General features: G+C 37.5%; 1 protein-coding gene across 1 annotated transcript in view; it reads left to right on the plus strand.

Moving 5' to 3' along the window:
* The first annotated feature begins 1,616 nt into the window (after positions 1-1,616).
* The window catches only part of EFHC1 (EF-hand domain containing 1), a 94,364-nt gene continuing 68,784 nt past the window's right edge, over positions 1,617-27,196 (plus strand). The window contains exons 1-2 of the mRNA XM_027840297.1: positions 1,617-1,739; positions 6,184-6,405. Coding sequence (XP_027696098.1) covers positions 1,677-1,739; positions 6,184-6,405 — 285 coding nt within the window. The 5' untranslated portion in view covers positions 1,617-1,676. The remainder of the gene's footprint in view (positions 1,740-6,183; positions 6,406-27,196) is intronic.

Below are 27,196 nucleotides of genomic sequence, written 5' to 3' on the forward strand. Positions count from 1 at the left end.
TCATATAATTTCAGGGACCCTGGACAAAGCCTCATCCTTTACCCTATGGTTTGTTGATGTCTTCAGATATAAGCATTAGACATCAATTTCTTTGGCTTCAGATTTTGTCACCTGTGAACATGCAAATACTCTCACAGATGGGGAAAAGCTTGAATTAGTGCTTCTTTGCAGTACAATATGGGTAAACTTAGACAAGAAATGTAATGCTGTTTTATCACCATCACTTGTTAAGAAAAGTTATGATAGAGCAGGGCTTCTTAAACTTTTTCCACATCTCAGAAGCACTGTGACAGAGAAGAGTGTGGAGCTAGTAATAGGAAACAAAAAGGAAAGGTGGGGTGGGAGGTGAGAGACAGAGGAAACGGCTATTGATTGCCTTTTGACACTTCTAAGTCTATTCCCAAAAGAGATGAAAGAAAGAAGAAAATATCTTTTATACACAAAAATATTTAATGGAAACCAAGAAGATACCCATTAATTGTGGAATGGCTGAATAAGTTGTGCTATATGAATGTGAGGGAATACTGTTGTGTTGTATGAAATAAGGAAATACATGATTCGAAGGAGACATGGAAAAACATGCATGAATTAATGCAGAATAAAGGAAGCAGCACCAGAACAACTTATAACATCAACATTATAAAAATAAGCAATTTTGAGGGTTTTAATAAACCGATAAGGAATGAAATGAGCAGAACCAGAACAATTTGTAGGATAACAACACTCTAAAATTCAACTTCGAAAGCTGTATTCTGATCAATACAATGACCATTCATGATTCCAGAGGACCAATGATGAAATGTTTATTCATTACAGAGAGGTGACAGATTTAGGGTACCAAATGAGATATATAGATACTTATATCTATATCTAGATATATTTTGTATACAATCATTGAAGGAATTTGTTTTACTTGCCTATGCATATTTGTCAAAATAAATGTTTTTCTTTTCTTTTTTTTCCCCCAAAGGGATGGGGTAGGAGAGAAAATAGATTTATTTTTTTTAAATGGAGGTGGTGGTGCTACACATGTGAAATGTTATGTGAACTTAGATGAGGTCACTGTTTTCTTAGTTTAATTAACTGTATTATTTTGTTACTGAGGCCTCTCACTGAGCAGGCATAATCTGTAAATGTAAAACCAAAACACATCAATAAAACTTAAAAAAAACTGAACCAAGTCAAACAAGGAAATTTTGTTATTACTATCTTAAATTTACTAATACACACTTTAAAACCGTATAACAGAAGCTCATAGTCTCGTATACAATCCTTTTTTTCTTCTTTGTGTGCTGAAATGTTTCAGAGCTTAAGTTCATAATGAAATTTAAAAAAAAAAAAAGACGAGAAGCCAACTCCTCTAACGTCATAATTCCGTATAGAAGACCAGGCCACCACTATTAGGCCACTGGTACGGAGCGTCCAGCACCAGAGAACCCTCTCAAATTGCTGGTCGCCTATTCAAGGACCTCGCAACTGTGCAAGGGGAAGCCGCCACTGGAATGCGCAGGCGCATAAACGTCACTCCCCGTTCAGTGGGCTACTGACTCCCACTGTTCAGTGCCCTCCGAATGTTTGGCGTTACCATGGTTACACAGCCCTCCGTGCGAGTTTCAGTCGCCAGGGCAACGGGAGAGACAGAAGCTGGGCCCTCGAAGGCGGCGGCTGCTGCGGCGATGGTGTCCAAGCCTGTGCATGGGCTGCCCTTGCTGCCGGGCTTCTCCTTCAGCGACCCCACGGTGAGGAACGGCCCAGCTCCTGCTTGGCCTCGGCACGCCCACTCCCCATCTGCCCTAAAGGCAGCCAGCACCCCCCTGGGCCCAGTCTCAATTCTTTGCCTCCCACAACCCCATTCCGCCTACCTCTCCAGCCCAGCCTCCAGCTCCACATTCCAGCTCCACCTTCACCCTCAAGCTGCATTCCTCCACCAATCCTTTCCTGCTCCCAGCCCCATATCCCACCCATCCCTTTTCCCAGTCCCCGCCGCCCACCTCTAGATGTAGACCTCTCCTCTAATCAGTCTTATCCTCCACCACCAGATACAGCCCTATTCCCACTTTTTTCCTTCTCCCAGCCCTATCTCCTCCTTCCACCTGCAGCCCTCTCCCCTCACCGCTCATCCTTTCTCCCAGGTCTAGCCCTAGCCTCAGCCCTGTCTACCAACTCACATTCCTTCTCTCAGGTCCATCTCCCACCCCCAACCTCAATCCTCTTCCTCCAACTCCCATCCTTCCATCTACCATCACAGTCCATCTTCCACCCTCTCCCTTTACTCTCATGTCTTCTAATGCCCATCTCTAGCCCCCAGCTTCAGTTCTCTGCTTCATTCCCACCCCTTCTCCCAGCAGCAGCCCTTTTTCTATCCGTTCCCAAACTTCCCCTTTCAACTCAATCTTTCACCCAACTCCATCCCTATTCTTAGCTTCATCCCTCTTTCCCATCTTCATTCCTCCATTCCTTAACAATAATAATTGACATTTACATAGCATTTTGTAAAGATATTTATATAAATTCTCATTTGAGTCTATCCCATAGCCCTCCTAAGCCTCAACTTCATTTTTTCTCCTCAAATTCCATTTTTCCCCATCCCTGCCCCAGCTCTATTGCTTCCTCTCCCCTTATTGCTAGCCTATTCCTCTAGCTCTCTTCCCCCATGTCCATCTCTCTTCCTTCCCACTCTATCTCTGAGATCCACTACCGCTCCTCTTAGGTCCATCTCCATTCCTTAGGTCCTCTCCTCCTTAGGTCCATCTGCCCTCCCCACCAGTGGTACAGTATAAAGAACACAAGCTGGACTCTGGAGTGATCTGGATTTAAATCCTGCTTCCCCATCCTTTCTAGCAATGCCACTTAGTGACAGCCCTTAACTCATCTGAGCTTCAGTTTCCTCAGCTGCAAAATGGGGATCGCAGAATTTAGGAGATAGAAGAGCACCCTATATCTAAACAAGAATTTCCTCTATGGCATGTTCAGCATACAGCCTCCTCTTGAAGACCTCCAGTGTGAGGGGACCCACTAATTCCTGAGACAGCCCGTTCTGCTTTTGAATAGGTCTAGTTGTTAGGAAGTTTTTGCTTACATCAAGACTAAATCTATCTCTCTACTACTTCCATCATTTCTCCTACTTCTGCCCTCTAAGACCAAATGGAAAAAATATAATGTCTCTTCCAGGTGATAGGCCTTCAAATACTTGAAAACAGCTCTCTTAGGTAGGGTGTTAAGTTTTCTTTTCTCCAGGCTAAATGTCCTCATAGGCTAACCATGAAGTAGGTAACTCAGGGATGACAGTGATTGTTGTACCCACGCCATTAGGTTGTTTTGAGGGAAGTAGCTAGTAAACCCATATTAAGAATGGTAGCTCTTGTTTTTCTGACTACCCTTCCTCTTCACGTCCCCACCTCACCTAAGCCCCCTTTCCAAGGCTTTCCTACTAGCCTCTATTAGTGCTTTTACCTGTAAAATGAAGTGATTAATACACATATCACTTTTCTTACAGGATTGTTGTTAGACATGTACTTTGTAAATCTTCAAACATTATAGAAAATGTGAGTTATTATGCCTCTTCCTTTGGACTACCAGCTTCGTTCTATCTATCTTACTAACTCTAGTTCTCTTCTCCCAGCCCCATGCATCTACAACTTGTTTAAAGGCAGAAGAGACTTTCTAGGAAACAAAGCTCACCAATTAACTTGGTCAAGCAAGACTGGAAAAAAGGGGGAAAAAAAGAATCACTCAATTGAAGACTAACCTATTGGCTGGTTGTCTACTAACTTTAAAATCTTCTTCATCAAGATTTTTTGTACTCTTACTACTTTCTTCTCCCTTCTTCCTTATAAGCTGTCCTTCCCAGTGTGCCCCTTCCCCTACCCCATTAAAGATACCAACACCATCCTTGATCCCCTTATACCTTCACACCAAACCACCTTGTAGAATTTGTTCTTCCTATAGGAGGCTAGTTACTTCCTTTCTAAACTTCCAGTTTTCTTGACCAAGTTTATTGGTGAGTTTTTGTTTCTTGGAAGGTCTTTTTTGTCATTCAGCAAGCAGATTGCCACAGAATGAGCCAGAGATGTACATACTTTACATTTAGTTTTGTGTTCCAAGTGAATGAAATGCTTTAAATTGAATGGGACAAAATGTCAATGTAGTTCTCTTGGAGAAGACGATGTTGTAATTTAGATGTCAGATTTGGTGAGGGAATAAAGATTTTTGGGATTCCCTCCCCTTGATTATAGGGCAATTGTTCAGTCCTTTCATATGTTGAACATCTCTGACCTTAAGAATTAGATACAAGTTTGAGTTTTCTGTAATTTGAAAATGATGCTAGCAGGTTTACTGGAGATGGTGAGTTAGTACCTTAGTAATGAGCCAAAATTTTTTGCATGTGAGCCTGTGGCCCTTCTTAGAGGCAGACAATTTGAGTGACTTCTCAGGCAATGAACTTCTGGTGTATCCATTGCTGTCACCCAAGCAGAATGAACCGTGAACAGTGCACCAAATCAATCATTTAAGTAGAACCAATGACGATGCAGTGAGTGGCAGTAACGTGAGGTCCTATTTGCAGTACTGTGGGCCATCGGTGGAAATGTACACAAAAGTTTTCACAAAAGGGAGGTCAAGGTGATGAATGAATATGTTTTTTGCTTGAAAGGCCATTTTTCCTAGGATTGTCCTAGTCCTGCACAAGGACTCAAAGGTGATGCATATTACAATTTAGTGAAGCCTCTTAACCAAAAAGGAGAAAGTAAATTGAAGCGACAGATGCTACATTTATCCTTAGGGATAGGAGAAGACAATGGAAATATGGATACTACAACTACTACTACTATTGCTATTACTACTACCACCACCATTTATATAGTGCTTTAAGATAATACATAAATTATCTTATTTGATCTGTCCATTAGGGAGGTAACACCCAAAGTAGGGAATTTCCTGTGTCATATGTTATGAAGTAGCATGATACAGTGGTTAGAGAGCTGACCTCAGAGTCAGGAAGATTTGCTTCAATTTTTGCGTTTGATACAAATTGATGTGTATGTCATTTAATCTCTTAGTGCCAGAGGTACTCATGGCTCAGGTTGCAAGGAGTCTGCAAAACTCTTTTGTGTGGCTAAAACCAAATTGAAATGTAATTGGGAAATGTTTAACAAAATAAACAAAAATGTAACATATTAATTAGTTATATTAATTAGTGGTTTTCTAAGTCAGATTCTGTTTGTATATGAGTTTGACATCACTGCTCTAGGCAAGACTCTAAGACTATATATTGTAGAGATGCCATCCTTTGGGTAGAGAGAATTTCCTCATCTGGAGTTCCCTGTAACAATGAAATCACATTCTTATCCATTTATTGTGAAGCAGGGGTAGTACTCATTGAGAGTAACCTGTGTGAATTGTTTTAATAGAAAATATGAATTTATGTTGCATATTTTCCAGTTCTCATAAGAGAGGACATTTAATCCAGTGCAGCCATAAGGAGGCAGAAGGAGGAAACAAATATTTACTAAGCACCTACTATGTGCCAGGCACTGTACTGTTTTACAAATATTATCTCATTTGATGCTTAAAACAATCCTGTGAAGTAAGTGTTATTCTTATTCCTATTTTATAGCTGAGGAAACTGAGGCAGAGTCAAATTTGAACTTGGGTCTTCCTGACTCCAACCACAAGCACTCCATCTTTTGTGCCACTTGCTGCTGTATACCCCAGTCTTGAAAGAAGTTAGGACAGGATTTAAGGAGATTCGACTTTGGGCAAGAGAAAATTTTAACTGAAGATTAAAATAGATTTCTCAGAACTAGTGATTCAAGTTACTGAATTGCTGCTAACAGATGCCACTAAAAGATTATTAAATATAAGATAAAATGGTCACAAGTGTTAGCTGGTAAAATACTTTTTTGCTCTATTTCCAAAGATGATCCAGTTGAAAATTAAGGAACAGGACTTTATAAGTCTTATTTTCAGCTCAATCACTACCTCACTGTTTAACAACCTAGTCAAGTAATTTAATACTTCAACAAAAAATGTGATCATCTTTTAATTGTGTTTACTTTCTCCATGGAAGTTTAATGATGTTTAAAAACAAGGAATAAAAATTGTTTTTATAATAATGGGTTCTACAGTAATATGTTGCAAATGCACATATGGTGGTGTTTTTAATGATTCCATTTCCTTCCTCAGAAAACTAACTTTCACCGAAACCAGACATTGGGCTACAGGAATGGCTTCGCCTACACTCGACTTCCAACAGTGGGGGTCGGTGGAGACCGTCTCCATGTGAACCAGCTGTCTCAAGCTGATTTGGATGAATTGGCCAATAAGAGACCTACACTGACCTTCGAAGAACCCAAGCAGGTCCCACCTTCTGACTTTATTCCCGCACATGTGGCCTTTGACAAAAAGGTATGATTTGGGATGTTTAAAAAGTTTGAGAGACAGTTTCTGGATAATTAATCATTTTATTAATAATGTTAGCATTTTATTAATAAAAGGGTCAGCGTTACTCTTGAATGCCAGCAACCAATAATGGCGGTGGGCTCACAGTTTATACGCCCTTGGAAGAGTGGGTTTTCCTGATTGGTTAACAATGAGAGAGAATGAATATACAATGAGAGGTGGACCTGTTCTAATGAGGAGTGTAACTTTGATTTTGTCATTTACTTCTAAATTGCCCAGCCTTGGGCAATCTAATTACAGAATGTATATCCCCTACCCAAGCCTGAGCAGAACACTGTGGGCTGGGAGTTTCACCTTAGATTCAATTTCTTGCAAAATTGGGTGGGGTAGCAATTCCTAGATTGAGGATCATGTTAATCCTATCTGCTATCACCAGTCCTGTCCAACTGAGCCTTGAAATGAGGACTTTAGACAAAGGGAGGACTTTGGATCTCCTCAAATCATTGGTTTTTAATAGTCATTTCTCTTAGATTGTATGAGCTCCTTTGTCTTCATGACGAGCCAGTTCTTTGCAGAGGAGTTAACAATTAACCTGGTTTCGGAGAACATGCCAAGGAGAACATTTTTTCAGTGCTTGAGCTCTTAGACAGCTGAGCTCTGAATTGAAAGAGGCTTTCTTTAGTAAGGAAGAAGATTTTAGTAAATAAATGAAATTCCCCAGAGATCTCACTGTAATATTTTCAGGATACAGTTTAAAGAAAAGGCTGATTAATCCTGAAATCAGGGAGAGGAGGGGTAGGGGTAGAACTCAAGTTATGCTTATTTACTGCATATTTCTTCTTTTGAAAAGTGTGCTGTAGTGGCAAGAAATCTCTGATCTCAAAGGATCCCATAAAAGTTAGCATGCAAACAGTCCATATAGCTAGGTGGCTATTTCCTCCCATCTCTCTGGATATGTTTTTAGTTCTGCAAGAAACAATGCAGACTTAACAACTAAAGAGCAAACTGTGTAGGGTCTTTTCTCTTGTTTTTTGTTTTTCTCTATGCCTTTGCCATGTAGTAGGTATATTCTTTGTGTCTATTGATATTTTCATCTCATTACTGCTTTTCCCACTGTGCAAGTCTATTTTTTTCCCCACCCAATCTTGTTATTTCCCCAGTTGCTTTACAGTCTGGATAATACTTTTGTATTTATCACAGTTCCCCCCCCCCCCTTTTTTGGTGCCTTTTGGATTACTTTTTAGCTGATTTTTTGAATTAGTGGCATTCATTTGCTTCTGTACTTGTACCTTTTTTATTTATCTTGGCTTTTTTCTTTTGTCTTTCAAATGTATTCTTGGGATACTGATGGTGGATTGGGGTTGCTGGGAACCCTAAAATGTCTGCCTGGAATGAATTCGTGCACTCAAACCCTCTTCTAGTCGAGTGACAAGGTTTATTGTAATGCCAGTAGAAGAAACAGGGTTTATAGTGAACCTGCAACTTAATGGGGTTGAGACTGATGCTTATATACAAAAGGGACAGTGAAAGGATCTGGATGGAATTAAGGAGTGGTAAGTAGTCTAGGGTGGGCCAGGTGAAACCTGTAAGGAATATGAAGTAGGCTAAATAGATGATCTAGGAAAGATTAAGGAGTGGTCAGTAAGTGCAAGTAGCCTGGGGTGGGCCAAGAGAGACAGTGAAAGGAATGTCAAGTAAGTCAATTAGGTGATCTAGGTGGTCTGAGGTGGGCCAAGTGCCTTGGGCAGAGGCTCCAGTGATTGGGCTGCTGAAATGTATGGGAAAATTCAAGGCCTTTAGGGGTCCAGGTCCCATTACCCCATCAGTACCGCCATCTATTCAGTTCATCAAATCTGTCTTTGCTCAATATGAGATGGATAATTCCATTTCATTCCAGAATTGAAGAGCTACTGTTGACATTAACATTTCTTTCCAAACTGGGCCTTTGGCTCATCTCACCAAGTTTTTGGCCTCCTGGTCAGCCATTTATGGTCCCATGGAATCTAGTTCTGCAAGTGATACAGTTGATGGTCCATATCCTGGCTCAATGAACTACCTAATTAGTCTCTGAGTGATAGACTAGATAGATTTAGTATACTTTCTGTGAAGTTTCAAATTTATAAATATACTTCATCTTGCCCAGCTTTCAGTTCTTCAAGGGATAGTAGACATTATATGTAGTATATTTTTATTTTTTGTTTTCACATTTATTTATTTTGTGCATCATAATTTCATAATTGCCAAGAATTTGCATTCTGGAGTCATTAGCTATAAGTCTTGAGGTAAGAAAGGCTGTTAAGCACACTGATTTTTTGACATTTGGTTTTATACCATAGGAAGCTGTGAAAAACATTTTTTATAAACTAAAATTTACTTGACATATTTGCATTGTTCTGACTTAAGTCCACTTAGTGTCAATGTGAATTGGCTGTGTTTTTGGCATTATTTCTTAACTGCTGATCCAGCTAGAAAAGTAACTGCCAAGTTCAGGCACTTTTTTTTCTTATTAGCAAGTGCAACAGTTTCCCATCACTGCTTCATATTCATAAACTTGGCTCACAAAAATGAAAGTTGAGCAAAATAAAAGTGGGATCTTTTAAGTTTATGTTATATGATTGAAAAATACCATACTTCACAAGCAAAAGGATGTCTGAAAGCTCTACATCAAAAGTAAAATGCATCTACTCCCAGATTATTATAATTCTGTAATGCCATCTTGCATGCCAATGAAATGTCACATTAAAAAAAAAATCAAATAGCTGCTGCTCCTTTCCCCCTTTACTTCCTGCAGGGAGCCAAGTTTAAGGTTTTATGTTTCTTTCTGAAAACAAATGACATTGCAACTAATTGATAAAAAGCAAGGAACTTCTTTCATAAAATAGCTGTTTTTATTGTGAACAGTTTGTGGTAGAAACATAGAAACTTGAACTCTCTTCTTTGTGGGGAAGCAGAGAAGGAAGTAACTTTTTACTGGAAAATCTAATTGCTAAATGCGTAATTAATCTATTCTGCATTCTGCTTCTTACCTGCTGACTTACACTTTGGCCATGATTTCTGGCGTGTCATCTGAGTTGTCCAATAAAAATGTATAGTTTCAGGCACATGTGTATATTATAAACCAGAGTTTTGCTAATACACCTTTTCAGACAAGCTGATAAAAAGCAGGGAGGTATGTAAACAGAAAAAAAAATCATTAGGTAAATTTGGGCCACTTACAGCAGCAGTTGGAATGAAAGATTTTTGTATGAGTTTGAAGGGTCTTAAAATAAGGAAACTTAATTTGTTTTTCTACCCACTTAATTCCTCTGCACTTAGAAAGTGTTGCTGTAGGCCACATGTGGCCTTCTAGGTCTTTGGGTGAGGCCTTTTGACTGAGTCTAAGTTTTATAGAACAAATCCTTTATTAAGGGCATTTGTTCTGTGAAGTGTGGATTCAGTCAAAAGGGCTGCACTTGAGTACCTAGAGGGTCACATGAGGCCTTGAGGCTGAAGGTTCCCCACCCCTGCTATAGAGGATAGACTTTGGCTGAGGAAGACTTCTTGAACCCCCCCCCCCAAAAAAAAACAGAAAGGGGAAGAACTGATTCTCCCAGACCACATTTGTGGTGGCCCCCCATGGGCCTTGGTTTTGGACTGGAGCCTTCCATTTGGCCACTGCTTTGCGTTCCCTTCCTTCTCCTGCATGGAGGTAGAGATTGCTTAGCCTACCTGCTTTGGCTCCAGACAGTGACTCCCTTGGACCAGGAGCAGACGTCATTAGATCGAGTTTTATTTTGCCTCTTAAGAAGTTTGTGCAAATGTACAAATTATTAATTTAAAAAAAATTCAAAAGTTATAGCTCTTCTAAGCTTCCCCTAGCCAGATGAAACTCCTGGCAGCTATTAAACTGAGGTATCCTTCTGCTAATTAATCAAGAAAAAGTAGCAGTTGAAAGGACAGCAGCAAGAAAATGTACTATTATGTCACCTGTGACCATACCAGGCACAAAGAAAAAAAAGATGGGGACTTAAGTCTTTCTTCTCTTCTCCGTCGTTATTAAAGACAGTTACCTCTCAGTTGTCCCCCAGTCATGATGGCTCTCTGTCACCTCTTGGTTCATGAAATCCCAAGGTAGACAGCGGCCCTCTCTGCTGCTAGCTCCTTTTTAATTCCTGCTTATTCTCACAGCCCAGTTCAATTTCCAAAGCTGACGTAACCTGCCAAGTCAATTAATCAATCAATCAACATTTATTAAGTGCCTGCTATGTGCCAGGCACTGTGCTAAGCAGTGGAGACACAAAAAAGAGGCAAAAGACAGTCCCTGCCTTCAAGGAGCTCACAAGTCTAATGAGGGAGACAGTATGCAAACAAATATATAGGAAACAAGCTATGCACAGGATAAATAGGGAAACGAATGAAAAGCCCTAGAAACAGTTTCTGGGTAATTAATAATCAGTTTATTAGGCTAGCAAATAATAAATTGAGGTTTGTGGTCTCTCTTGTAACCACGTGGAGGTCGTTGAATGTTTAAATATCTTTGGAAAAGGGTGTCCCTGACAGGTGAAAAGCAACACTGATTGGTTAATGATTAATGAGAGAGTGAATATTATAATGACAGTTCTAATGAGGAGCTGGGGGACCATGACTTTGATCATGTGATCAATCACTCCCAAATCATTCTATCTATTCTCCACCCAGTCCTACTGAAGTTGAACAATAGTGGGGTTACAGTAAATATTCTACCTAGATAAGATGGTCTGGGTGGAGTGAATTTTTGGGCTAGATTAGAAATGTCCTTCAGAGACTGGGCTTTGAAGGAGCAAGCAAAAAAAGGATCTTTGGGTCCTGTATATTATATTATTAATATAAATATGAACAATTAATTAATTCATATAAATATAAGTAATTATTATATTAATATAATAAGAAAATAATGCTCTTTCTTAATAGGAAATAATATTTAACAGAGGGAAGGCAGTAGAATGAAGAGGGGCTAGGGAAGGCTTCCTGGAGTCCATTCCAAACCCTACCACAGATCCTTGTCACTTCCTGAGTTGGGAAGGGAATTATGTCTCTTTTAAACATTGAACTGTATTTTCCATGAGGCCCACTGTTACACCTTCATTTGGTGGGGACAGCATTTCCAAATGACTGATTTATACAGTGTCTGCCCTAGAGAGAGAGAGGAGAGTGTCCGTGTACAAGACTTACATGACTAAAAGAAATTTATTGGGGGTCATTCTTTACAGCCAGCTGGAGATGAAGAGGGTGGTGGCGCTGTTTTCCTCCAAATCTGTCGTGGGTGTATGCGTGTGTGCATGGGGGAGATTGGGGATATATAGCTCCCTCAAAAATGACTTCTTAGCTTTCCCTTTTTGTTTAGAAGAAATTCTGTCTCCTTTGTGTTAGCGACATTCTTTCCTTTTGAGAAGTTCAAGGACAGTGCTTGACAGATAGTAAGGTGCAGTCTTTTGTCTCAACTTCCACGTCTACAATTTGGGATCTTGGAGCAAAGTGACTTGTTGAGGGGCATGGAATATAGCCAGATTATTTCTCAACTTAACTGAAGGTTGACTAACAAGGGGGAATAGGGAGGATTTTAGAATAAGAATAAGCTAGCGTTTATGTAGCACTTTAAGGTTTGCAAAATACTTTACAGATATTATCTCATTTGATTTTTTTTGCAGCAACCCTGTAAGGCGGGTGCTATTATTATCTCCGTTTTACAGATGAGGAAACTGAGACTGAGAAATTAAGTGACTTTCAGGACCATACAACTAGTTTGTGTTTGAGGCAGGATTTGAATTAAGGTCTTTCTGACTCCTAAGTTGAGGGTTCCCTGTGCTGTGCTACCTAGATTCATCTTATCTACAGTTCCAGGTTCTACCACTTAGATTCAGATGGATATCTGTCTGTGAAGTTATAGTTGGGGAAATGAGGTCTCAACTGGGGAAAAGTAAAACAGGATAGCAGACAATTTTAAATCGCCTTGCCCATGCCAGTAAAGTGGCCTTGGACTGTCCTTGTATGAAAATATAAACAGCCTCTGTCTGAGGTGCTTTTGCCTTTTTTCACTTCAGGATTCTCCTTGAGAATGCTAACTCATATTCTATGGGAAAAGGAAAGTCGTGGGAGGGGGAGGGATGAAGTTCCAATACCCAAAGATTCTAACAAGGAGAGAAAGCCCTTAATTATTAATATGGCTATGTATAAATGTGTGTATGAGTGTGTATATTTCCTAGCAAGCAATATGAATTCATTTATATTCTCCAGAGTGAGGAAGGATAACACTGCAGTTACAGAATTCTAAGAAGCAAACATCCTTATATACATAATAAAAAGGTTCATGGAAATTGCAACCCAGACATTATGAAGTGAATTACAGCAGTGGTATTACTTAAATAGGTGAAACTTCTCAGAGCTTACTTGTTAGTAAATTCCTTTTGATTCAGAAAAGGTGGGGAAATGGGGTATTCTAATTAATTGAATGGGTTTTTTTTTTCTCCTGTTGATAGCTACTGAATATAACACACTTGGTTGGCCAAAATGGAAAGAAATAGAAAGCGATAACACTAAAATTACACTGAAATGAATCTACTACTACAACATCTTTCATATACCTCCCCTTCTCTCCACTTATATGACCATGATCTCCATTCAGGTCCTCTTCTCTTCTTGCTTGGACTATTGCCAGAGCATTCAAATTGATCTCCCTGCCTCAAGTCTCTCTCCATTTCATTCTCTATTTAGCTGCCAAAATGATTCTCCTAAACCACAAGTCTAACCATATCATGCCCCTACTCAGTAAACTCCAGGGGCTTCTTACTCTCTTTAGCATCAACAAATTCCTCTGTTGAGCATTCGGAGCACTTTACCACTTGGCCTCACTCTATTATTATATGACATTTCCATTCAAACTGATTTTCTTATTGTTTCCTGTACATGATATTCCATTCCTGTCTCTATGCCTTTGCAGAGGTTGTCTCCTTCCTCACCTCCACCTCTTAGAATCAATCCCTGGTTTCCTTCAAAGCTCAATTAAAACATTACTTCCTAAAATACGTCTACTGCCTAAGTTACCTTATAATTATTTTGTATAGATTAATGTGTTTGCATATTATTTCCCCTGGTAGAATGCAAGCTCCCTGAGGGCAGATACTATTTCATATTGGTCTTTGTATCCCCATCACCCAGCACAGTGTCTGGCACATAGTAGGCATTTAATAAAGGCTTGTTGATTGAGAAAACTCAGGAACTTGTAGTATCTAAGGGAAATTGCTATGTAATAATGGAATAGGCTAACAGAGGCCGCAGGTTCCCCACCCCTGAGGGTTGAAATGAATCCATGCTGATTCTATGATGCCCTTGAAGTTGCATTTTTTTCAATGTCCTTTTTATTTGTAAAAGTAGAATGCAGAAAAAATTTCTCAAAAATAGGATGTTTGCTGTGTCCACATGTAATCAGCAGCAGATAATGTGAAAAAGGCCAATATGATAAAGTCACTGCCATCATTCTTCACTTCTTGCTTCAGGGGAGAGACTCAAATGGGAAGTTACCATGCCCTTAAATTTAACAAGTTCAGCATTAACTGATCTCTCCAGATTCTAATATCCATAATGTATAAGAATGAATCAGAACTCTCATAAATTGTAATTCTGTCAAGTGGATTGTAATATTTATTTAAAATAACTGCATCTTTACACAAATATTTAGGATAGAGAAAAGGTTTTCAACTTATGGGGCAATGTAGGGAAATATGACAAAGAGAGGTCAATGTAACTTCAACATAAAATAAGCATAAACATGTTAAACCTAAAGTTAGGATCTTTTTTTTTCTAGCGCAGACAACTATGATTAATATTAGTCTGTAGTTGATAAATAGTTGCTACAATTTACATTGTTAGTTAAAGCTTTCCTTTTATATGTAATAGTTACTGGAATCTGGAGGAGTAAAGAGGTCTGGTTCAAAGGACTGACCTCTAAGGGCATAGTGCCAGACCCCTTGTTTACTGAGCCTTTTAACTGTTCCCTAAAAGTTTATCTTTAATTCATAGAATCATGGTCCTGGAGCTGGAAGGGACCTCAGTGGCCATCTAGACCAAACCATTTATTTTATAGATAAAGAAACTGATCCTCTGGCAGGTTTAAGTCACACCCTAGCAGGAGTGGGGAACTTGTGGCCTTCTAGGTCCTTGGGTATGGTCTTTTGATTGAGTCCAAGTTTTGCAGAACAAATCCTTTTATTAGAGGGATTTGGTTTCAGTCAAAGGGCCACACTTGAGGCCCTAGAGGGCCACATGTGGCCTCGAGGCTGCCTAAGGTTACTCAAATAAGAAACATCGGGGGCAAGAATCAACCTAAGTCCTCTTGAGTCTATAGTCAATACTCTTTTCATAGGACCATGTTGCCTTAAATTCTGCAAACATTTATTAAGCCCCTACTAAGTACAAGGCACTTTACTAGGCATTGAGAGTACGAAGAAAAAAGAAACAGCTCATATCCTGTAAGAGTTTACTCTCTAGGATTAGAAGACAACATGCATATTCAAAATGACTCAAAAAAGGAGAGTGCACTAACAACTTATGGGGTGAAGCGGTTAGAAAAGGCTTCCTTAAGGAAATGACATCTTAGGTGAGTCTTTTGGGAAGCTTGGGATTTTAAGAGGCTACAGTAAGAAGCAAGTAAATTTCAGGTATTGATGGACAGGGGGTAGCCTATGCTACCACACAGGATGGGCAGTGAACTACCAGATTCAGGAAACAGCTAGTAGGCCGTGTTGGCCGGATTGTAGAGAGTAGAAAGGGTAGTGCTGTGAATTGGGCAGGTTAAGCAAGATGGCGGCCATCTTTAAATGCCAGGATGAGTCAGTTCTATTTTATCCAAAAAGCATGAGGAAGGCATTGGAGTTTTTTAAGTAGGGGAGCAACAAGGTCAAACCTGTAGGTTATGAAGATGATTTTGGCAGCTGTGCAGAAAATAGATTGGAACAAGAAGAATCTGAAAACAAGAAGACCAATTAAGAGGTTGTTGCAGTAGTACAGTTGAGAGGTGATGGGGGCCTAACTGAGAAATGGACTTGTCTTTAGAAAGATGGGGGATAGATGTTGTACAAGAGTAGTCAGTACTTGGATTGGATTGATTGGATATTGATTGGATATGAAGATTGAGGGAAAGGCAAGAATCAAAGATAATGTGGAGATTTTCAGCCTCAGAGTGACTAGGGGAATTGTGGGCCCCTCAACAGAAATAGGGATGTTTAGAAGTTTAGCGGAAAAGATAATGAGGCAGCTAGGTGGTGCAGTGGATAGAGTACTGGAGCTAGAGTCAGGAAGAACTGAGTTCAAATCCAGCTTCAGACACTTAACTGCTTTTTGACCCTGGGCAAGTCACTTAACCTCTGTTTGCCTCAGTCTCCTCATCTGTATAATAGGGATACTAATAGCACCTATCTCCCAGGGTTTTTGTGAGGCTAAACTGAGATAATATAAATGAAGTGCTTTGTACACCTTAAAGCACTATATAAATGCTAGCTATTATTGTTGTTGTTATATTGAAGTTTATTATTAGTATTATTAAACATTTCCTGAACTGCAGGCACATAGTTATTATTAATTATTAATATCTATTAATAATAATGAGTCTGCAGTTCAGGAAAGAAGTGGGGGTCAGATCTATAGATTTGGGAGTTGGAGTAATGATAATTAGTTCTATTGGAGCCAATGAGGTCACTAAGAGAAAGCATATAAAGAGAAAAGATAAAGGCACAGGACAGAGAGAACCTTGGAGGAGACACTCACAGTTACAAGCCAGGAGATGGATGGTTCAGCAAAGGAGACTTGAGAAACAGTGAGGCAGGTAGGAGAAGAACTGGGAGAGAACAGTGTCATAGAAGCAAAGGGAGGAGACAGTATGGAGGAAAGGTTGGTTGGTAATGTCACAAACAGCAAGAAGATCAATGATAATAACTAAAGGGGACTAAGAAATTGAGGTCAATCTATTTTACCATAAAATAATTCTTAAACATACACCTGTTAAATCCGAAGTTATGACCTTCCATCCCAAACAACTGTGAAATACTGGTCTGTAGTTGATAACAATTGAAAAAAAGTTTTATTGATTTTTTCCCCATTAAAAACACTTACAAATCACCCCTCATTTTGTGAGAGATCTTTTGTAACAAAATAAAACAGTTAAATAAAACTAATAATACAGTGGATTTATCTGAAAGTGCATTCAACATGCTACATCTGTATCCCTTACCCCAACAAAAATCTATTTTCTCTCCCTCCCACTTTTGCCTGTATTGGAAAAAAAGAGAAAGGAAAAGAAAAGAAAATTTCTTGTAACAAATATCTGTAGTTTTCTGGAATCATGAATGTATTGGTCATAGTTTTTATAGCTTTCAATGTTGTTTTTGTTTTTGTTTTACACTGCTGTAATGATATATGTTGTCCTCCTGGTTCTTCTTATTTCATTCTTTATCAGTTTGTAAATTTCTTCAAAGTTGTTCATTTTTTATAACATTAATGCTATAGTATAAATGGTTCTTCTGGTTCTGATGACTTCACTCTGTATCAGTTCATAGAAGTCTTTCCATGTCTTTTTGAAATAATTTTTTATAGCACAATAGTAGTAGTCCATCACATTCATCTGCCACAACTTATTCAGTCATTGTTCAGCTAATGAGCATTCCCTTAGTTCCAGTTTTTTTGCCACTACAAAAAGAGCTATTATAAATATTTTTGTACAAAAAAGAATTTTTCCTCTTTCTTTGATCTCCTTGGGATATAAGCCTAACTTTGTTATAGCTGGGCCAAAGGGTATATGCTGTTTAGAAATTTGTATATAATTCCAAATTGCTTTCCAGAATGATTGTACCCAGTCACTGGTTCACCAGCAGTGCACCTGTTTTCCCACAGCACCGCCAGCATTTGTCATTTTCAAAATGCATTTTTGTCATCTTTGCCACTCTAATGGGTATGAAATAGAATCTCAGAATTGCTTTAATTTTCATTTCTCCAGTTAATAGTGCTTTGGAGTATTTATTCACATGGCTGTAGCTAGCCTGGGTTTCATCCATACAGAACTGCCTATTCATTTTCTTAGACCATTTTTCAGTTGGGAAATGGCACTCTTATAAATATGAAGCAGTCCCAAATGTAAAGAAACTTGCTACAAAAAATTTTTTTCCAGTTGTTTTCCTTTTAATATTAGCTTTATGTGAAAACTTAAATTTTATGTAATCCAAATTATTTAATCTCCTGTGATCTCTTCTCCATTCCTTGTTTGGTTATGAACTTTTCTCCTATCCATTGATCTCATAGGTAATTTTCCCCAAGTTTCTCTAATTTGTGAATGATACGACCTTTCATATAATCAATAAGCATTTATTGAGTACTTACTATGTGCCAGGCATTGTGCCAAATGCTGGGGATACAATTAATTAAAAGAAATATAGTCTGTGCCTTCAAGGAGCTTACAATCTAAAGAGGGAAGACAGTCTGCAAAAGGAAACTGAAAAGAGGAGGAGGAAGGTGATGTTGGAGATTTAACATGGGCAGAACAGCTGATACAAAATGGAGAATTAGCTGGAAAATTCTGAGCCCCCGGTAAAGGAAGACTTTGGGAGTTTGTTGTTCGGCCCTCCTACCCTTTAACCAGTGTGGTGGGCCAGCTAAGGGTACTGACAAAGTATTGAACATCAAAAGCCGAGTCAATTTGATTTCAGGGAATGAGGTTATCCTGGGGAGGCATGATGTTTTTGGAGTCCAAACCAAGCAGAGCAGCTGATGGAAAATGGGAGAGTTATATCTAGGTCATGTTTCCATTTGGAGCTTATCTTTATATAAGGTGTTAGGTATTGGTCTAAATCTAATTTTTGTCCATATTGCTGCCCAATTTTACCAATAAATTTTGTCAAATAACAAGTCCTTATCCCAGGAGCTGGGGTCTTTATGGTTATCAAATACTACATCTGGTACTCTGGTGTTTTTTTTTTTTTGTTGTTGTTGTTGTCGTCATTTTTCAGTCACTTTCTATTCTTTGTGACCCCGTTTGGCATTTTCTTGGCAGAGATACTGGAGTGGCTTGCCGTTTCCTTCTCCAATTCATTTTACACATGAAGAAACTGAGGTAAACGGGGTTAAGTAAGACTTGCAAAGGGTCACACAGCTAGTAAATATCTGAGGCTGGATTTGAACTCATTAAAATGAATCTTCCTGACTCCAGCCCCAACATTCTATCCACTGCACCACCTCGCTGTCCAGTACTGTAGTACTACTGTAGATACATTTGCTTCTGTATATTGTACACCTAATCTGTAGATTGATTTCTCTATTTTTTTAACCAGTACTAATTTGTTTTAATAATTACTGCTTCATGGTATATAGTTTGAGATCTGGCACTGCTAGGCTGTCTTCCTTCCCATTTCTTTTCATTATTTGTCTTGAGATTCTTGATCTTTTTTTCCCTCTCCATATGAATTTTGTTATTTTTTTCTAGTAATTCTTTGGGAGTTTGATTGGTACAGCAGTGAAGAAGTAAACTAATTTAGTTTAAATTAGTAAACTAGTTTAATGCTATTGTCATTTTTATTGGTTTATCCTACCCATGAGCAATTAATATTTTTAAATTTTTAATTAATATTTTTAAAATTTTAATTAATATTTGTCTTTTTTCCCCTGTAAACAGTTGTTTGTAGTTTTATTTATATAGTTCTTGTCTGTCTCTTGGAAGGTAGACTCTCACATATTTTATATATTCTATAGTAATTTTAAATGGAATTTTTTTTTTGTCTTCTTGTTGGGTTTTACTGATATCATATATGGAAATTCTAATGATACATATGTATTTATTTGATATCCAGGGGCAGTTAGGTGGCATAGTAGAGTGCTGCCCCTGAAGTTGGGAAGACTCATCTTCTTAAGTTCAAATCCAGTTCTCAGACGCTAGCTGTGTAACTTTGGGCAAATCACTTAACCCTGTTGGCCTCAGTTTCCTTATCTGTAAAATGAGCTGGAGAAGGAAATGACAAACCACTCTGGTATCTTTGTCAAGAAGCCTAAAAAGGGTCGCAAAGAGTCAGACACAACTGAAAAACAATTGAACATTTATTTTAATAATGATTTCTTGCCTATTTTGTTTTTAATATGGCTTATTAAGTTTATAGTTTTGCCAGTATTAAACCAACCCTGCATTCCAGCTATGAATCCAACTTGGTTATAGTATATAATACTTATTACATGTTGTTTTGGTTACTTTCCTAATATTTTATTTATAATTTTTGCATCTGTGTTCATTAGGGATATTGGTCTCTGCTTTTCATTTTCTGTTTTGATTCTAGCATACGTATCAGAACCCGTATCTGTGTCATAGAAGGAATTTGGTGGGATCTTGGCACATAATAGGCACTTAATAAATGTTTATTGACTACTTTTACATATTTTTTATACTGGAATTAATTTTCCTTTAAATGTTTGATAGAATTTATTTGTGAATCTGTTTTATCTTGGAGTTTTTTTCTTTCAAAGTTCATTTATGGCATGTTCATTTTCTTTTTTTTTAATGTTTATTTTCTTGTTAAAGAGGGTTACCTCTATTTCTTGTTCTGTTAATTTGGGCATTTTATAGTGTTGTAAATATTCTTTAATTTCATTTATTTAAGTCGTTGGTTTTATTGAGACATAGTTGGATAAAATAGTTTATAATATTATCCTTTCATATTTATTTGTTATGAAGTTGATAAATAGTTGCTACAATTTATGTTGTTAGTTAAAACTTTCCTTTTATATGTAATAGTTCCTGGAATCTGGAATAGTAAAGTAGATAATGTTCTCTAAGCATGGCCTCGGCATCTAAGGAACAAAGGTTTTGGTTCAAAGTCCCTTAGATGGTTCAGTGATACTGGAAGGAGAAGTGATTTCTAGAGGAAATGGGGCTGCCCACACCTATGCGTCAGTTGTGGTCCTTACTGATGGTGTTTTCTTTAAGAACAAAATTTATTAGGTAGTTTAATAGAAGAGAGTGAGCCAAGAAGGAGGCGTAGATCCCTTTCCCCAGGTTCTGGAAAGTTTCTATTGTATAGGATTTTGACAAGGGGCCACCTGCACGGGCACACGAACCACATGTACTCAATTAAGCAATTTTGCTGAGAGAGCAACTTGAAAGCAAAATAGATTGAGATAGATATTAGTAAATATAAACATTCAGTACCATGTGGGCAAAGACTGTTTTGGGTGGATCCAGGACCTGAGTGAAGCCAAATTGTTTGTAGCCACCCCTGGCATTCCTAGAGAGTTACTGAGGTCAGGGTGACATTCTGGGTTCAAACAATCTCTAGTCGTTTAAAGTTAGGTTCAAACAATATTAATCAGTGATAAATAATAATCCACACTGGTTGAGATACTAAATAAATAGTAAAAGGGTTGGTGCTGACTCATCCCTGTTTTCTTTTTAAAAAAAATTTAATAGTATTTTATTTTTTCCAATTACATGTAAAGACAATTTCCTTTTATTTATTTATTTATTTATTTAAAACTTAAATACACAATAAGAAAAAAAACACATTATAAACTTAATACAAAATAAGAAAAGAAAAAAGGAATTGCCACGTGCATAGCAGAACATCAGAGAGGATTCAAAACATACCTCAATAAATTTCCATTTCAAGAAAGCCTATGTAATACTATACATTATGTTCCAAGCTGTCAGTCTTTTCTTTGCTTCCTTGTAAGTTTTCTTTTGTTCTCTGCTGTACACTTTTTAATTTGTTGTTTTTTTCCCCCTTCCTCCCCCCAACCCCCTGAAGGCTATAATTAAGCATGGATACACACACACACACACACATATACATATATATATATACTCACATATATACACATATACATATATTTGTATACACCAAGCATATATACATACATACATACATACATACATACATACAGTTACAATTACGATGCTATACTTGTTTGTCCTCTGTTTCTCTGAGGGTGGATAACGTCTTCCTTCATAGGTCCAAGTCTTTCCATATTTTTCTAAGTCTACCAATTCATCATTTCCTATACCACAGCAATATTCCAACCTTATACTGTCTGCTATTTTTAAATGATCTAAAATAATATTGATTAATATGGCTGACATATAGTGTAGTTTTCCTTTTTCTCACTTTTTATTAAATCTGTTTTAGATTTAACTTTGTCTGAGATCATGAATTACTACCCCTGCTTTTTTTTCCCCTACTAAATTCTACTACTGATCTTTGTTTTATGTTTGTGCATATTTCTTGTTTCCTATCCCTCCTGACTCCTCTACTTTACTTCTACCTGCTACCTTGCCCTTCTATTACTTAACTTATCCCCCCCAACCAGAGATCCCTACCTTACCCTCTCCTCCCACCCTGAAATCTCTCCCTTATGTGCTCCCTCCTTCCTATCCCTTAGCCTTTTATTTCTTTCTAGATTTAGAACTTTTATACCCTTCTAGATAGGTATGTATTGTTCCCTTTTTAACCCATTCCCGATGAGAGTAGGGTTCCAGAACTACCCACTCTCTTCCCCCACCTAATTCCTCTGTGTCAGTTTTTCCACTTGCACCTCTTTTGTATAAGATAATTACTCTTTTTACCTCTCCATGGATGGTTTACTTTCTCATATCACATAATACTCAGCTCTACCCCAATCTTTCTTTCAAACTACCCAATTACTAATAACAATCTAAATATACAGTTTCCTTGTGTAAAAAGTAAACAGTCTGTCCTTATTGAGTCCCTTATAATTAGTCTTTGATGCTTACCTTATATTTCTCTTGGATCATGTATATCAAATTTCCTATTGATTTCAGATCTTTTTGCAACAAAATCCTGAAAGTCTGGTAATTCATTAAATATCCTTTTTTTTTTCATTCAGGATTATGCTTAAGTTTGCTGGGTATGATATTTTTGGCTGCAACCACAGTTCTTTTGCTCTTCAATATATAATGTTTTAAGACTTATGGTCTTTTAAAGTATAGCTGGTGTTCTGCCCCAACTCTTGTTTATTTTTACCACTGTGTGTTCACCCTGAGGTGCTATTTTGTCTTGTTTGTGGAGGAAATCTGGAGAGCTTGAAATTTTCTGACCTACTGTGCCATCTTCCCAGAATCCTCTCACCATAAAGACAATTTTCAGCATTCATTTTTTGAAAGATTCTGAGTTCCAAATTTTTCTCTTTCCCTCCCTCCCCTCTCCATTCCCACCCCTTCCTCCTCCCCAAGATGGCAAGAAATCTTACATGAGTTATATATGCGCAATAATATAAAGCATATTTTGACATTAGTCATATTATGAAAGAAACAGAACAAAAGGCAGAAACCATGGGGAAAAAAAAACAAAAAAGAATGAAATAGTATGCTTCAATCTGCATTCTGATTCTATCAGTTCCATCTCTGGACATGGATAGCATTTTCTATCATGTATCTTTTGGAGTTGTCTTAGATCATTGTATTGCTGAGAAGAGCTAGGCCAATCCTAGTTAATTGTTGCTGTCACTGTGTACAATGTTCTCCTCTTTCTGCTCACTTCACCCAGCATCAGATCATGTAAGTCTTTTCAGGTTTTCCTGAAATTCTCCTGCTCATCATTTCTTATAACACAATAGCATTCCATTACATTCATATACCACAACTTGTTTAGACACTCCAGAACTGATGGGAATTACCTCAATTTCCAATTCTTTCCCACCACAAAAAGAACTGCTATCAATATCTTTGTACATATGGGTCCTTTTCTCTCTCTTTCTCTCTCTCTCTCTCTCTCTCTTTTATCTCTTTGGAATACAGACCTAGTCCATCACTGTTTTCTTAGATAGTTCTGATACATACTTGGCAGGGTAGGTATAGTCTTCCCACGTAGCAGTAGTGGGTTATAGTAAAGAGGGCTACAGACCCAATGCCAGATAGATGCCAGGGCAAGGCACCTATCTTCCCCAGTTTTTAAGTAGATGACAAATGAGTATAGTAATTCCCTTGCTGATTACTTGTATTTATTTATTTATTCATTCATTCATTCGTTCATTTATTAAGAGAGTCATTTAGTTCCTCCACTATCCTGGCAGTGCTTGAGGTAATATCCCATTGGCAATAGGGAGCCACTGAAGAAGCATTTACAGTGGCAAGTGCATTGGATTTCACACTCTTCTACTTACTATTCATATGGCCTAGGTCAGGTCAGTTAGCTTCGTTTGTCTTAGTTTCCTCATCTATAAAATGAGAGAGTTGAACTAGACCAGGGGTTCTTAACCTGGGATCCATTGGTTTTTTGGATAGATTTCACGGGGCCCATCAATTTAGATGAGTAAAAAAAAATGATTACATCTTTATTTTCACTAAACTTTGGTTTCTTACTTTTTTTTTTTGTATTTAAAAACATTATTCTGAGGAGTCTCTAGCTTTGACTGGACTGCCAAAAGGATCTATGACACAGAAAAAGGTTAGGAACCCCTAGACAAGAAAGATTCTCTCTAAGGACCCTTTCAGATCTCATACTTTCTGACCCTAGCTAGGTAAGACACACTAAATGGGAGAAATGTACTAGGTAATTTTGGCCCTTTTGTTGATCTTTCTTATTCTGATCAAAAGCCAAAAGAATACCTTTTCTATCACTCAGTCAACAAGCATTTATTTAGTGCCAAGCATTGTGCTGGACTGTTTTCTCCTCTTTTTAACTTTTCTCTCCCCCTGTCTTCTCCTCTCTCTTTTAAAATCTATTTTTTAAAAGTTTTAATGTCTTTTGTTTTTCTATCACTGTAATTTTCTTTTTTTTTCTCTTTTCTTTTTAGGCAATTGGAGTTAAGTGACTTGCCCAGGGTCACACAGTTAATAAGTGTCAAGTGTTTGGTTTGAGGCCGGATTTGAAGTCAGATCTTTCTGACTTCTAGGCCAGTGCTCTATCTACTGCACCACCTGGCTGCCCCATATCGCTGTAATTTTCATCTCTTTCTCATTTCCTCCGCTTTGTCCTGTGAACCCTCCCTTATTCCAAAGAAAAACAGTTAAGCAAAACCAACTGAAAAAGTGACTTGTTCTGACAGTACATGTAACATGTTCTGAGAGGAGGAAAGTATGTTTAATCCTCTTCTCTGGCACAGACTAAGATTGATTAGTGCATTAATCTGAATTCATATACGCCTGTGAATTATTTTTATTTACACTATTGTAGCCATTATGCATATTATTCTTCTGGTCTTATAAATGCTAATCCATTTCATACAAGTCTTTCCATGTTTCTCTGAATTCATCATACTGGTAATTTTTTATAGCACAATAATATTCAGTAACATGGATAAAGCACAATTTGTTCAGCCATCGATGGGCACTTCCACTTTGATTCATATTTTTGCCATCTTAAAAAGTGCTGCTTTTTAAACCTTGAAATACATGGGAACTTTATTTCTGTCTTTGGCATCCTTTGGTTATGTGCCTAATAGTGGAATCTCTGGGTCAAAAAATATAAACAGCTTAGTGACTTTTCTGGAGTAATTCCAGATTGTTTTTCAAAATAGTTGTATCTGTTCACAGCTCCATAAATCAGTGTCTGTCTTCCCAAGGCATTCCAACACTGTTTTTACTTCCCCCTTTTACCATTTTTGCTAATTTGTTGGATATGAGGCAAAATTTTTAGCTGTTTTAATTTGCATTTGTTAATGATGAGAATTATTTTTCATATTATTGATTTTTGCATTTCTTCTTTTGAAAATGACATATCCTTTGGTTATTGGAAAATGGCTTATTTATGTCAATTCCCTATAACACTTGGATATCAGACCTTTATCAGGATCTTTGATGCAAAGATTTTCCCCCCACTCAATAGTTTCCATTCTTATTCTAGTTGCGCTGCTTTGTTTGTGTAACATTTAAAATTTTCTGTAATCAAAATTATCTGTTTTGTTTGTTGTGGTGTCTACTATTTGTGTTTTGTTATGAATTCTCACCTTTACAATGGATGTCTAATTTTTTTTTTTATGCTATGACTTTTAAAGCTTAGATTCCTTTTACATTTGGAACTTATAGGGGGTAAGATGCCAATCTAAACCTGTTCTCTGCCTAACTAAAAATTGTTTTCCCAGCATTTCTTGTCAAACAAGGAATCCTTTACCCAGGAGTTTGTGTTCCTCAGATTTATTGAATACCAGGCTACCATGTTGATTGCTTTCGAGTTTTACTTAGCTCACCTATTCACTGATTTACTTTTCTTTTTTTAAGCAGCATCAAGTAGTTCTGATGATTGCTATATATATGCAATATATACACACACATATACATGTGTATACACATACACACACACACACACACACTCACACACATATATTTATGTATAAAGTTTGAGATCTGATAATTCATTCCAGAAGCCTGAACCAACAGATTAGTGGGATGGACAGTATTTATTTCACATTCCACTTAACTATATATTACCTTCAACTCTTCTTTGCTTTAAAACATCAGTCAGGGGGAGGGGTCATATGTGTGGATGCTCCTTGCCATCATGTGGGAGAGAATTGACGGCACTGATTAAATAGATAGCAATGTTAGTGCATAGTACTTAAGGAAATTTTGAATCCCTTGTTTCAGGTTCTACTGCATCCCATCACTGCTTTCCCTCATATCCTAACCATCACATTGTCAGATTCTATCTCCCTTTCTTCCTTTAGTATACAGTTGAGAAGTGTTTGACAGATTGAATTATACTACTCTTCTCATCAATTTGTTTCTTTCTTATCATACACTTTCCTATTAACCTTTCTTATTTTTTCTGCTTTTCTACCCTTTTTCTCCTTCCAGCCAAGAAAAAAACAAAAGTTTTAAGTCAAGATGCCTAAATTGTTTTCTTCTTGACTTTGGAAAAGCTAAGGCTTTATTGTGTTTTGCGTGTTGTTGTTGTTGTTGTTGTTATTGCTGTTTGGTGGGGAGGTTGTAAACTTCTAGAAAGACAAGTCTTATACCTATTTCTGGCATTAAGCTCTGACCTCATGGTATTTAAGGCATTATTGTTTTGTATTACTTTACAGTTAGGTTTTCAACTCTCTTATTCTATAGAAACTCTCACATAAAAGTCTCTAGTAACCTCTTTCCTCCAATTCCAAGAGAATTTTCCTTGACACAATACTTATCATCCTTTTTGTAAATTATACTGCAACTAGTTGATCTCTCTTTTAAAGTATCATTTTCTTTCCTTTATATCGCTCAATGCCATTATTCTTCACACCATTCAATTGTTAATTTGATCTCTTCTTCAGAGCCTTTGCATTATATTATCTGTCTTGTGCCATGTTACCCTGTTGTCGGATTGCTTGATAATTTCTTAGGTGACCTCGGTCATTCTATGCTGGCATCTCCCATGTCTGCCTTTGTATTTTATTGCTGATGTTAATTCTCCTGTTTCTTAAAGAAACACTATAGCTATGTGAGAATCTCATTGCTCCCAAACTTTACTTAGCCAAAAGAGCTCTTCATTTTTCCTTCATACCTTTCTCTAACTGGTCATTTCAACATTATACAAGCTTAAAATTCTAACATTATCTGTCATTCCTCTCTTTATTTCTTTTAAGAAGTCAGCAAATCCTGACACACTCTTAATCAACCAATAAGCATTTTTAAAGCACCTATCTGGAAAATCCACATAAACTTTTTTGGGCCTCCCTTCATACCAGAAAAGAAGTCTGAATTTTTTCTTTGTCTTTTATGGGGTGTTTACAGTACCTTATTTATTTATTTATTTATTCATTCATTCATTCATTTATTTATTTTTGTGAGGCAAATGGGGTTAAATGATTTGTCCAGGATCACACA

Source organism: Vombatus ursinus, unplaced genomic scaffold (assembly GCF_900497805.2).
Source record: "Vombatus ursinus unplaced genomic scaffold, bare-nosed wombat genome assembly UNPS02004698.1, whole genome shotgun sequence".
In the NCBI taxonomy this organism is placed as follows: Eukaryota; Metazoa; Chordata; class Mammalia; order Diprotodontia; family Vombatidae; genus Vombatus; species Vombatus ursinus.